The sequence below is a fragment of the Schistocerca gregaria genome, chromosome 11, assembly GCF_023897955.1.
Source record: "Schistocerca gregaria isolate iqSchGreg1 chromosome 11, iqSchGreg1.2, whole genome shotgun sequence".
Taxonomy (NCBI): Eukaryota; Metazoa; Arthropoda; class Insecta; order Orthoptera; family Acrididae; genus Schistocerca; species Schistocerca gregaria.
In genome coordinates, this window is record NC_064930.1 from 28,738,008 (window position 1) to 28,752,297 (window position 14,290).

The 14,290-nt window shown below is 40.3% G+C and overlaps 1 protein-coding gene across 1 annotated transcript in view; it reads left to right on the plus strand.

Annotated features, from left to right (window-relative positions):
• Positions 1 to 14,290, plus strand: part of LOC126295242 (uncharacterized) — a 148,596-nt gene that overhangs the window by 67,843 nt on the left and 66,463 nt on the right. Inside the window, exon 6 of the mRNA XM_049987598.1 lies at positions 7,195 to 7,257. Coding sequence (XP_049843555.1) covers positions 7,195 to 7,257 — 63 coding nt within the window. The remainder of the gene's footprint in view (positions 1 to 7,194; positions 7,258 to 14,290) is intronic.

Genomic DNA, 14,290 nt, shown 5'->3' on the forward strand with positions numbered 1-14,290 from the left:
TAAACTGGCCAGTATTGTTCCACATGTAATCACAAAATCTTTTAGCCCAAAATCATCCATGCAAATAGGGACACACATTTCTCACCTACGTTTTCAACTGCACATAGGCCTTGTTTGGCATTAATCCAGAGATGATATAAAACTTCATTCTTGTTAGGCTCTTGGATGCCTCCCAGAGAATTCTTCCCATACTGCTACGTGTGGTTTCTGGTGTGCTGGCCTTTAATACTAAAATACATGATTCAGTGAAAAATTTGGTAGACAGCTTTTCCTGAGTTCCTTGTGTCATCATAATGGTGTCACTGCGAAAATGGTTGATTGCATAACTGAACTCGGTTGTTTGTGATCTGAAATCAACAATGCTCTGAAGGTGGTGCACAACACCGATATCATTAAAATCCTGACCTCATTTTTGAGAGCCTTCATCCCAGAATTATACTTCCATTTGTTACTTGTTATCTAAACATGGCTGATTTCCAATAGATGTATAGGCTAAGCTCTAACCCCAGTCCACTAATGTGGCAGTGAATTGTCTTCAGCACTAGCTTATCACCAGGGAATACAAATGACATGCTCACAGGAGTGTGTGTGCCCACCAGAATCTTTAGAAGTTTCCCTCCAATGTTTACATATACAATCCAAGAAACTTAAATGGTTTAACTGGCTTTATTGGGCACGTGGTTTCCTTGTGAAACTTTTCGATCCTCCCCAGAATTGGATCAGTTGAATCCACGACTAGCAACAATTGGTACTGAGTGGCTTATCTTTGCATAAAAGATGCAACAGGGAGCATGACTAATAGGAATGGTATGACCCAGCCACTTGAATCACCTACAGTTCACCCCCATTGCTTCAGGGATGAAAAGAAACGAAATGAACAGACACATCATTTAGCAACACAAAAAAAATTGTCACATGCAAAAATGAGGTGACATCACCTCTACTCTGACTACAATTTTTGGATATATTCCATTGATAAATACATCAAGAGATCATGCCTCTGCTTCCTCTAGCAACACCTCATTTCTAGTTCTATAAGACCCCAGGGTGTACAAGGGTGGTCTGATAAGTCTGTTTGTTTCATAAACAACTCACATTCTTTTTTGCCCTACCTTTTTCATTCCATCATAAAAATAGTTTGTATCAAAATGTGCAAAATACTTCTTAACTGCAACTATCACTAACTCATTTGATGAAAGTTTCTTCCCAGCTAGCCAAAGTCTGATGAATAAGATGGATGTGGAACCAGTTTGAAGTCCAATTCATGCACTTCTGCCATTGTTATTGCTGATGTGTGGGATGTTGCATTATCCTGGCAAAAGAACGCTTTTTTGCATGTTAACCTTGCTCTTTTTTCAGCCAGTGCATTTAAGACAATCAAACAATGAAGCATAATGAGATCCAGTTATGGATATGCATTTTTCCAAGTTATCAATGAGGATTATTCTTTGGGGATCCCAAAGCACAGTAACCATCAATGATACCAGTTGACAGAATGGTCTTTGCCTCTTTGGTGCACTTTCACCAGTCTTTGTCCATTGCCTTGATTGCCATTTTGACTCTGGTGCCTAATGATAGCTCCAGGTTTCCTCAACAGTCACAAATCAGTACAAAATGTTTTGCAGGTTGTGACTGAACATTGCCAGACATTGTGTTGAAATATGTGCCAGATTCACTATTGGTTAACTGTCAGCAATTGTGGCACCCATCACATTCACTATGCAATATGTTATGCACTCGCTCAGTTGAAATGTCTAGAGTCTCAAGAATCTCATGAATTTTAACTTGGTGGTCTTGCATTTACGTATAATGGATTTTGTCAATGGTTTTCTTTGTACCAACCTCAACTGGATGGCTTGAGTGCTTTGGTGCTTCTCCGACCATGTTTAAATTCATCAATCCAAAATAAAGTAGTCTTCTATGATGGGGTTGTGTGTGTAAACTTCATCCACTTCTGTACTGATTTGTGGCAGTCCAGTTTTCAAATGATAATGTTTGATAACACCATGAAATTCAGTTTTCTCCACTTTAGGATGCCGTAAAACCACTGAAAGAGCAATTTAGACAAGTGTCAACATGAATTGTATGCTGAACAATGTTGAAGTTCTCTGTACGATCCTTTGAATAATCAAGTTTACCAACCATGAAGGCGCAACAAAAATGTTACATTTTTTTCACAGAATTTTACCAGACTTATTAAACCATCCCCATAAGTACAGCATGAAAATGTGTGAATGTGGTCGGCAAATGTTTCAAAAACATCTCTTGACCTTTTCCAGAGGTAAATATCTCTCTGATAACCCCTTAGCAAGCACATTGAAGCGATCAGCATTCTTCAGTGTATCCACAGATTCCACTTACCTGAGAGTGCCTCTTGACAACATCAGACATGCCACATACAACTGGAAGTCATAAGGTCATTGACACATTTTGCTAATATTTAAGATTTTCTGTAAAAATGTAGGCAGATTTTCTGACACTTTTCCTCCAAAGGGGACATGAAATTTACAACAGAGGTACTATGTATTACTTGAGTGTCAGCTCTCCTCAGCTACATGGTGGGTCATACTTCACACTTAACTACCCACTGTTTTCAGCAACAAGATCCACTATCCACTATTCGGTCTAAAAAGTAAAATAAAATAAAAAAACTTTGTGTGCTGGTCCTCACTGTCTATTGCCTTCAATCTTGAGATTTTTTCCCCTTGTTAATTAAATCACTCAGTAATTGCAGTGACATTTGCAGAGAAAAGTTTTATCTAACCGAATAGTGGCAGGAGAGATAACAGAGGGCAGAACAGATTGTAGCATTAAGACGAAACTAAAAAATTGCTGTGGTCAGCCAGGACACACTGCAGTTTCCACATCATGATTTGTGTCTATAAGATCCTGGATGTCAGTTTGAATGTCTATCAAATGATCATCTTAGAAAGGAACGACTTAAAATACCCCAAGAGTGGAGACAAGACATAGAGGTAAATAAAATGTTGCAAAATAAGCAAAGAGCTGCATCACTACTGATCTCTGCAGTTGCAAAAAAAAAAGTTTCTTTGCTATTGGCCATGATGTCCTAAATGTCCTTGAATCACATGCCAGTAGCTACAGTGCATTGCTAAGCAACACTTACACTTACATTGGATGCAGTGAGTTGAGACTGAGTTGAGACAGTGGCATGCCATGATGCAAAACAGTGACCCTCACAGCTGCAAAACAGTGCAGTGATGGATCCCCAGTGATGACAGCATGTGGGGTGGTAGGAGATGGTTGACAACTGTCTGATGGCAGCATCTAGCAAGTAATGATACCTGACTGCTGTTTGGTGCTTTGCAGTGAGAGCCATTGTGATAAACCTGAGACCATCAGGCAGCAATGGCTGGCATGTGACAGCAGGTTATGATGAAGAAACAGCAGTGTAAAGTGACAGTTCATGGTTCAGGGCCCAGAGCTGTACAGTAAGACCTCAGTATGTTGCCTTCTGTGTGCACCAGGCAGGCTGACTGTGTGCCACTTTGGACAGGCCACACAGTAGCATGAAGTTGTGACATGAAAAGTTGGCTCACAGGCCACAGCAGGCTGCAAACCCAACTTTGCTCTACTACAGCAGTGGAATGCACTGATGCAGCAAGCACCAGTCATGCCAACAAGGTGAAGATGTTGAACGTAGTGTTCTGGACCGACCTCCACCCTTTTACAATCATGGGCTGGAGGAATGTTCAAATCACAGCACTTACACATTGAAATTAGTAGACTCCTGTACAAACCAAAAGGTAGCAACCTATTTTAACTCATGCCAATTATTACAGGTACCAGGCTGGACAAGTGTATGGGTGTCCAATGTAACTGAAAAATAAAGATTAGGAGGTAATGGTAAAGTATGTTCATATGGGACACAAAGGGTGTGCTCTGAAGGTGGTATACCAGGTACCATTCAATCAAATGGACCATATAGTCGATCAATGATGGACAAAGCTTAAGATGTAGAGTGTGATGGACACTACAGGCTGGGATCATAGTCAAGTAGAGAGAGAGAGAGAGAGAGAGCTCCTCCTGATCACTACTCTGTCCATGCCTCTGTGAATAGTAAGTGTAGTTCTCTTCCCTTGCAACCTATTAGCTGCCAAAAAATGCCATATGGTTAAACTTCACCTGTCAGCAATCCTAACAGGAACTAATCCCAGCTAGGCTCACATCCTGTTGCATAGGTCATGCAAGAGAGTGATTGTAAACCCAGATGTGAAGAAAAAAATTTAAATTGGTAATAAATTATCTCTGTTATTTACTAGACTGTTGATGGTTTTCACATCCTTCCCTCTTCCATGGAAGTAGTGACTACAGTGTTTACTTTTTGTTACAATTTTCTATTTAATCATGGGGTGTGCAGATGAGGTACTTAGATACTAAGAATAGATTATAATTAATTTCTTTTCAAGATGGTTGTGAGAGGTCTCACAATTTAATACAGGGGACAAGACAGTAGTAGTGCAGTCATGTACTGGCCTGTGCTGAGGCCTGCAGTCATGCCTGACAATGCAGTTGGAGTGAGGGAGTATAAGGTGACCAGGGAGTGATTCAGCAGCTGGTCTGCTTGAGAGACAGGCACAATCATGTCTCTGCAACACTTGAACAACTTGTAAGAGTTGAGAGCCACAAGCAAATGATACACTGTGATTATGTCTTAAAGCTAAGGGCTGATTTACAAAGTTAGTCAGCTGTGAAATGACTTAAATCATGCTCTGCAAGACTCCTAATCAGTGCCAGTTTGAAGTTTAGGTAAGTGTTGAGAACTATCAGTATAGTGCCTCTTTTCAAGAATACAGTTATTGTAAATACAACAGATACTTGTGAACTTTATGCATTAACTCTCTTGTATTAGAACACTGATGATAATTTATGAATATCTTTATTAGCACTCTTTAAAATGATATACTTTTGTAGTGAAACGATTTTGTGTTCCCTGTGAAACAGCAAAGGAGCTAGAACAGCAGATGATAATGACCAGAATAACAAATGATAATGACTAGATTTGCATCATGGGTTACACTAACAAAAAGTAAAGTAGGTTTCTTGTATTACAATAAATAAAATATCCCTCTTTACAAATTTTAACATTTGTTAAATGATAATGGCCTCGTCTACTAGTCAGGGTACATAAGTCCTGTCATGCAGTAGCAAGATTAATTGAGATACTTGTGTTTATTAGCTTCATTAACAAAACTCCTGTTCCATTGCCAGATTGCAATAAAAGGCACAAGAGCTTGGAACAGTCTACTGCATGATGTCATTCAGATCCTTTATGATTGTTTGCATGCGAGAATACATGCCTGTGTTGCTGCAAGACACTGTAATGGTGTGACTGGGCACCTTTATTATAACATATATATTTCATTTAGCCTGAATTTGTCATCATATACTCCTACAACTACTTGCTACCTTACTTGTCAATAAAATGACATTTTCCTTTAGGGTGCTGAAATTTTTTTCCAGCAGTGTAAATTGAATTCTACAGGATGAGGATGCTAACGGGCACATAGATTATGGAACAATCAGTTCAATAAGTCAGGGTTGAAAAATGATGATGTGGATTATTTTCAGAAGAATGAGGGGAAAATAGTAGAAGCTGACCTTGAGGAATGTGACTTTGGGATCCAGAGAGATGTGCGAGCACTGGAGACAATACTGATCCTATGTCCTGTCTTAGAAGATACACAAAGAAGCAAACATATCTCCATAGCAATTGTAAATTTATATAAATGTTTTGGCAGTGGTTTTACTGTAATACATGATTTGACTGCAAAGAAACTGATACTGGATTGTAGCCTATCCCTGATGCTGTGCTGTCTGTGCATCCAAGCAAGCTGTGAAGGAACCCAACAAGAAATTATGAAAGCGGATTATAGTTTGAGGAGGAGAAATAAGATCTTTGAGATACGCTGATGACTTCATTAATCTGTTTGAGGTGGAAACAGAATTGGAAGAACAGTTTTACAGAATGTATAATATTTTCAAATGATGTTAAATGACTATGAATAAAAGCAAAAGAAAGGGAGTGGGATGTAGTTGAATCAAATCTTGTATAACTGATTGAATTAGGTTAGGAAATGAATTTCTGGATAACGTAATTTTTAACAGTAAATATGAATTTAAATGTGAAGTCTTCGAAATGTATTTGTCCACAGTGTGGCATTGTACAAAAGTGAAACTTAGATTGTAAACAGCTGGGATAAGAAGCTTGTGAAAAGTGGTGCAACAGGAGAATGCTGAAGAGTCACTGTGTAATTGGGTAATTAATGAGGCAGTACTAAATCAAATTAGGGAAATCAATTTGTCTAAAAGAAGACTTTGTTTGATTGGAGACATCCTGAAATATCAAGGAATCATCTAGTTGGTAATTTAGGGAAGTGCAAACAGTCTGCACTTGTGTAACACTTCCATGTTTGTGGCACAGAGAGGTGTGCACTAATCTGCAGGTTTCTTCTTTTTCAGAATGTGTACAGAGGAATTTTGAAAACTGATGGACAAATCTCAGATACTCAAATCTAAGTTGAAAGGCTTCATTGTAAGGTGTTCTTTATTCTCAACAGGATTTCTTTGCTGTAGTTTGGAGCTATTTTGTTTATTTTTTCACAGAATTCAACATATTTGGACAATGGTTTTTGATGTGTCACCCGAATACAGAAAGGTAAACAATTAATAGTTAGTTAATGCCTACATTCAGAAATATTGTCACAGGTAGGTCCGATTGAGGAAGTATTCATATGTTGTATACAATACTTTTTTGTGTACTCATGTTCATAAAACATCAACTCTCTCTCTAAAACACACACACACACACACACACACACACACACACACACACACACACACACACACACACACAGTAGTGGCAACAGACAGAGAATGGTGTAGGAATAGATGAGATATACGTATCTGTACGTATGAGGATGGTTTAACTGTAAACTTCCTTTTTGCAACAAAAAAGAACTGAGCCACAAATTACCTCTGTTTTGTGAAGTAGTGTACAAATATATGATTGGCAGGTCTCCTGGGAAGAGAAAGAAAGGTAGAAAAGACAAAAGAAAGAAAAACAATATAACTGTAGCAAAACTTGTGTATTTTGTCCACTATGATGTAACTGATTGAAATGAAGTACCTCTCTGTGTACTTGTTTGTTTATAAGATGTACATTTGTTCTAGACTGATGCATCCACTTTGTCTCACGTTCTTGAGCAAGATACACTTCAGGAAGAAGAGGAAGAGGTATTTTATTTCCTTCTGTTACTACAAACATATTATATATTTCCGTATTCATTGCTTTTTGAAATTTGGTCTCATGTCTGAAAATGGTTGAACATTACCGTGGCTATTATCTACATGATCGTATTTTTCATTCTTAACTCTATTTATGTAGTACTTTATATGATGTAACATAACAGTAATGGTCTAAAAAAGTTGAAGTTTAAAGGAATGATCTGAAATGAAAAGAACCAACAAAAATAAGTGTTAAGTTGGTTTTAGGGTTTCCATCTACATGTTTGACATCTATGTGTAATTAATAAAGCTGATCGTTTACCAGCAGATTCTCAGATTCACATCTCTTGTCTGTATATTTAACTTGTTCTTTGTTGTTCAGAGATGCAGGTCCACTGTTCATCTTGTAATTGAGGTGTTTCTTAACTTTAGAAATAACTTTCTGTGGTTGGAAACTCACGTTAACATTTTTTCATATTGTTGCATTAACTATATGTTTTTAAACTCCACTATATGCAAAACACCACCTGTCTCTTTTTCTGCTTTTTCAGACTTATGCAGGCCTTGATTTATTTATTCAAAAATCATACAAAGTTTATGGTTGTTTTTCTGCATTAGGCATAAAAACTATAACAGATTTTTTTCTCACATGGTGGTGTGAAAATGAGTTTCTACAGGTCAGTCTGGTTTATGTCTTTTTATTATTTTGACAGTATGCCTGTCTGTAAGGTAGATGTAAGAAAATTTACTTATTCTGAAATACTTCATGATTAGCGGCTATGTGTGCACTGTGCTTATGTTTCTCATCTAGTTGTGCAACTCTGGTGGCTTTTTGTTTTCTGTTGTGATTGTATACACAGTTTTTTCACTTTTATGTCTATTTTGCTCACATCTGTTTACACACATGGTTAACAAAGCAGCACTTGAGCAAATACCTGCATTGTCATATTCATAGAGAGCTGCCCAGTTGTTCATCATTTTGTTTCTGTTCAGTGTGGTGCTAATTTTGATAAAAACTATTGTGGTGTTTCTGTGTGTGGAGAGGGAGAGGGAGAGGGACTTGAGAAGCAGATCTTTTTGGATAGTTGAAGACGATTGATTACTATGTTTTACATAAGGAAGTGTCTTTGTATAATTCATCGAGCATTACAAACAGTGATTTAGTGTTTTATTGCATGAGTATTGCGTACTTGCTGAAGCCCATTCATAGGTCAAATGAGGGGAAGGGCAACTTCCAGTGGGAAAATGCCTAGTAAAAAATTCAGTGTTCATAGGTGGAACTTAAAACAGGGTCTGGACTGTGTTACAACTTTCATGTAAAGTAAGGAATTGTCAGAGATTGTGTTCTATGTACTGTAGCTTATTACAAGATTTATTTCAAACTAATAAATAGTGTGTGCATGAGGTATTTGTCATTTGTCGAGTTTGAAAAAGAATTAAAGTGTAGGACCAACATAACGAGAGAAGTCTTAAGGCTTAAGTCAGAAACTGATGGATAATGCACAGCATTGAGAGAAGGCTTGAGTCAGAAATTGATGGGAATGATCCTTTTGAGGAAAATCTTAAGTGTTTACTGAAAAGAAAGTGTGCTTTGAGTAATCAATAATATACTTTTAGCAGTAGGCAAGAATATTAAATCGACTAATGTTGGATTTTAAGTGTGCATGCAAAATTGTTTGGGCATGAATAGAATCCTATTGTTGATTGACAACAATAGAACTTTTTATATAATGAAAGAAGGTAGAAATTTGAGATAGCTGATCAGTGAACTGAAATAGCTTTCTTTGTCTTCTTTGGATTTTCATTTTATGGCAACTCTGGCCTGTATCACTGAAATTAATTTTGCACACTTATTGTGGCTAGTGACATTGACAATGATCAGCAAGATCTCATAACACATTAGTAATCCACAAAGACAGTGTGGAGTCTAAATTCTATAGTCAAGTGGCTGAAATCCAAAGTCCATGCTGAATGAATGTTCAATCTTAACTGCATCTATTTGAATAAACATTAGACTATTGCATAACTGTGCAGGTGTAACTCTGTGTGTAGACTGATTCTGTGAACATTGCTTGATGATTGTTCAAGTGATTTTATGACCTTTTGTTAATGAATCCTGAATGAACAATGCCACTGACTGCATGAAGATTGCTGCTAAAATATTAATGATAGGCTGGCTGACGTTGACCACATGGCTATGTAGATAGTTGTGAAGGAAGGCTTTTACAAAATGTTGAATTTCAGACCGAATATATATATTAATTATCTGGCTAAAAAGGTGGAAATTATAGTTAATATATACATTTAGAAGTGAAATCCCCCAGTGGGTCTGGGGCTTAGAATAGGCCTGCAGTATTCCTGCCTGTAGAAAGAGGCGACTAAAAGGTGTCTCACATGTTTCAGCCTTTATGTGATGGTCCCCTGTAAGGTTTGACTGCCATATTTCCAAATTTTTCTGAAGGGTGAGCCAATTGGGGAAGGGTGCCTTACATGGTGCATTGCATCCATAGTGCCAGAATGAAATTTTCACTCTGCAGCGGAGTGTGCACTGATATGAAACTTCGTGACAGATTAAAACTGTGTGCCCGACCGAGACTCGAACTTGAGACCTTAAAGTTTGGAAGGTAGGAGACGAGATACTGGCAGAAGTAAAGCTGTGAGTACTGGGCAGGAGTCGTGCTTCGGTAGCTCAGATGGTAGAGCACTTGCCCGCGAAAGGCAAAGGTCCCGAGTTTGAGTCTTGGTCAGGCACACAGTTTTAATCTGCCATGAAGTTTCGTATCCATAGTGCTTTGAGATCTTTAGCTCCTTTTCTCATCGTCACATTGTAGACATGCTCATTCTCCATCTCTTGAGCGAGGACACATTCCTGGGTGTGGTTTCCCCCATGCACTATGCAGTGTTGCTTCTGCACTGATGACAGCCATGGACTTCTTTGCACCTAATATCCAGCATGGTAGCCAGTCCATTGTGGTGGGGCCACCATGTATCCTGTTGGTTATAGCCCGCTGAAAACACAGGGAATACTCTGCTTATGTCTGCGCTGTTAACTCCCCACTTATTCCAAGGAGTAGATGCCTATCTCCTTGGGGCATTGGGACTCCCGGCAGTGGCCATGGTGCCAAATGGACCTTGCTGAGGATGGGTGGTGCCCATGGGGAGGGCCTTCAGTCGGAGTGGGTGGCATCAGGGCTGATGACCTGCAATGAAGCGTGGTACGTCATCTCTTGCTTCTGGCTAGCCACCAGCAGTCTCTTAAGTGTTCCAGGGCTTAATTTAATGCTCAGAAGTATGACACCAAATCATTCCCCTCCCTGGCCACACCATGGGAGGAGTGAAAGACTAAGGATGGCAGTGAGACTTATTCACCCTGCTACCTGCTCTGTACGAGAGCTGATGGGGAGTCTATCACGTCGGTGAAGCCTGAGTTCTTTGTAGAGCATTTGGAGGACAAGTTTGGGGAGGTGGAGGGCTTGTCCAAAATGCACTCTGGGGCAGTTTTGATAAAAACAGAGTGCTTTGCCTAAACATGGGCATTACTTGCTTGTGACAGGTTCAGGATGTTTCTGTTACCATCACACCCCATGAGAGCTTAAATATGGTCCAGGGCATTATATTCCACAAGGACCTTCTTTTGCAGTCCGATGATGATGTGCATACCAATTTGGAGTGGTGAGGTGTTCATTTCGGCCGTCATGTTCATCGGGGTCTGAAAGATAATCAGGTTGCCACTGGTGCCTCCATCTTGGCCTTCAAGAGTGATACATTGCCTGAGAAGGTCAAGGTGATGGTCTACCGCTTGACGTCAAGCCTCCCCTGATGAGGTGCTTTAAGTGGTGGAAGTTTGGCCATATGTCTTCCTGCTGTGCTTCTAGCCTCATGTCGAGATTGCAGACATCCATCACATCCCAATACTCCATGTGCCCTGCCTCCCATCTGTGTGAACTGCAGAGAGCATCATTCACCTTGCTCGCCAGAATGCAGGATTTTACAGAAAGAAAGAAAAATCATGGAGTACAAGACCTTGGACCGACTGACCTACACTGAGGCTAAGAGGAAATTTGAATGACTCCATCTTGTGGGAATGACTTCCTCTTATGCCACAACTATGCAGTTCAGCGAATTCCAGTCAACTCTCTGAGCTGTCAGACTACACCGCCCCATTGACTGTGTGGCACACTGCCCTCCCTGTTGCTCCTGCACCACCAACTTCAGGAGCAACAGTGCCCCAACCATTTGGGACGTCCCCACTTCTGAGTCGTAGAAGCATACAACTTCTTCAGCTCCTCTCATTAGGTCACTCCCTTCCCAGGTTCGTAGCTGGTTGTAGGGCTTCATAGTCCTCCTCAGTCCCTGAGACTGAATCAGTGAAGCTCTCCCAGTGGGACAAACCTAAATGGCAGCGAGAGAAACCAAAAAAGCAAAAGGCCCTCAAGAGCCAGGGCACTGTGGTGGCACCAACACCACTGCTACCGACAAGCTCTACGTCTTGAGGAGAGGATGGGGTGTTTGCTGAGGACCTAGATCTCACCAGACTGTCAGACACAATAGATATAGACTGCTGAGGCAATAAGTCAGTGACAGCAGGTGACCCTGAAGCCTAAATTGCCTTATTGAATGGTCAATGTCTGCCCAGCCTCCTATTATCCTCCAGTGGAATTGCAGTGGTTGTTCTTTTTTCCCACCTTGCTGAGCTCTGACAATTTTTCAGCCTTCACCTTCTGCATTGCATTGCTCTCCAGGAAACTTGTTTTCCAGCGATGCAAACTCCCGCCCTCCATGGCTATCGGGGTTATTATAAGAATAGGGCAGCTTATGAGAGGGTATCTGGTGGAGTCTGCGTCTATGTTCTTAACTCTCTTTTTACAGCAAGTGTGTCCATCTTCAAACACCTTTAGAGGCTGTCATTGTTTGAGTGTGGATGCCTCAGCCTGTTACTGTCTGCAGCCTCTATCTTCCATCAGATGGCGATGTCCCACAGCATTTATTGGCTGTGCTGATAGTCCAACTTAACTGCTGCCACCTTTTCTGTTACTTGGCAACATTAGTGCTCATAACCCTTTGTGGGGTGGATTGGTGGCAACAGACAGAGGCACTGTCATTGAGCAAGTGTTGGCACAGCTCAGCCTTTCTCTCTTAAATACTGGTGCCTCCACACATTTCAGTGTGGCACATGACACGTACTCAGCCATCGACCTTTCGGTCAGCCCTGGCCTTCTACCATCCGTCCACTGGCAAGTGCATGACGAGTTGTCCACAGGCATCGTTTCTGCAGCAGACTCTGCAATTCCCTGTTCTTCTGGGTCCCATTGGTGGAGCACTGTGCCTGGTGGTGACCAGAGATCACTGAGGCGATTCACATTTGCAGGCAGGCCCTCCAATGTCATAAGTGGCACCCATCACAGGACCACCTCATTGTCTTTAAGCAGCTCCGTGCCCAAGCCCGACGCCTTATTCACCAATGGAAACAGGTGTGCTGAGAAAGGTATGTCTGCACCATTGACATCCGTACCTCTCCTTCGCAGATTTGGGCCAGGATTAATCGACTCTATTGCTATCAGACCCCCATCAGCATTCCTGGGCTTTCCCTGAATGGAACAATCTGTACTGACTCCGACACGATTGCAGAACTCGTAGCGGAGCATTATGCTCAGAGCTCTGCTTCCACAAATTATGTGCTGGCTTTCTTCTCCCTGAGAGAGCAGTTGGAACATCAAAGCCTTTCATTCCATATGCGCCACACCGAATCGTACAATGCTCCATTCAATGAGTGGCAATTCCAAAGTGTCCTAGACACTTGCCCTGATATGGCTCCTGGGCTGGATCGCATCCACTCTCAGATGCTCAAACACCTCTCAGTGAACTGCCAGTGATGCCTCTTAGACCTTTTCAACTGTATCTGTGTTGTGGGTGAGTTCCCATCACAGTGGCAGGAAAGCATCATCACATCACAGCGGTCCACATTTTGTTGAACTGTCCACTTTTAACTGCCCTCAGGCAGACGTTTGTGCTGCCTGATACAGTCCTTGCACTTTTAATGGATGATTCTGCAATGGCAGGCTTAGTTTTGAGTTATATTCATGCAGGGGGCTTTTATCGCTCAATCTGAGGGTTTGTTTCTTTTGTGTGTTGAGTCTGGCTTTTGGCCTACCCAATCTAGGGTTTTTAGTGTGTCTCTTGGTGGTTGGCTTTACCTTTTTTTTGTTTCCATGGTCAGCCTACCACTGTCACACTCTGTGTTTTTAATTCCTTTTTTCTGGTCTTTGTCTATGTCTTTCTTGTTGTTCTGTGTTGTCCCTTGTCATCTCTGTTGCTTGTTTTTTTTCCTTCCTTGTGGGTGTCCCATGGTTGTGAAAAAAGGGACCGATGGCCTTTGTAGTCTGGTCCCTTCAACCCCCCACAAACCAACCAAAGTGAAATTATTTTGTTTAACTGTTGACTGCCTGTCATTAAAATAGCATAAATGTCAGGTTCTTTGTCTGAAGTGCCTTTTTCAGTGTACACTTAGATTCCTGGATATTATCAAAGCCCTCAAGAAATTTCTATAAACTGAAATTTTGCTCTTGGAATATTTAACTAACTCAAATTCTTGGAATGTTTAACTAACTAAAATAATATTATAGTAAAGCCATATATTTTGAAATATAAAGAAGTAAAGGCTACAAAATAATAATGCTGGCTTTTCAGAAAGAACACAATTTAAGAGTATAAAAATCCATAACTCTCCCATGAATGATAACTTTGAATTCTGATATTTATAGAATTATACAGTTTTAAAAGAAGATAAGTTGTTATCTGTGAAGAATGACATGGGGACTTTCAAATAAAGTATGTAATACCTTAAAAATATTGTTAATTTATGTAAGTTACATCAATTGTAAATTTTGCATATTTCTTCAGACAAAATCTTTGTACACAAACTACTTATGCTGTTGTTATCTGTAGCATATGAATTGTATGCTGAATTGTAAGGTCTAGAAAATTTCAGCTCAAAAAAGAACTTCGAGATTACATGCATAAATGGTGTATATGTTATGTATGT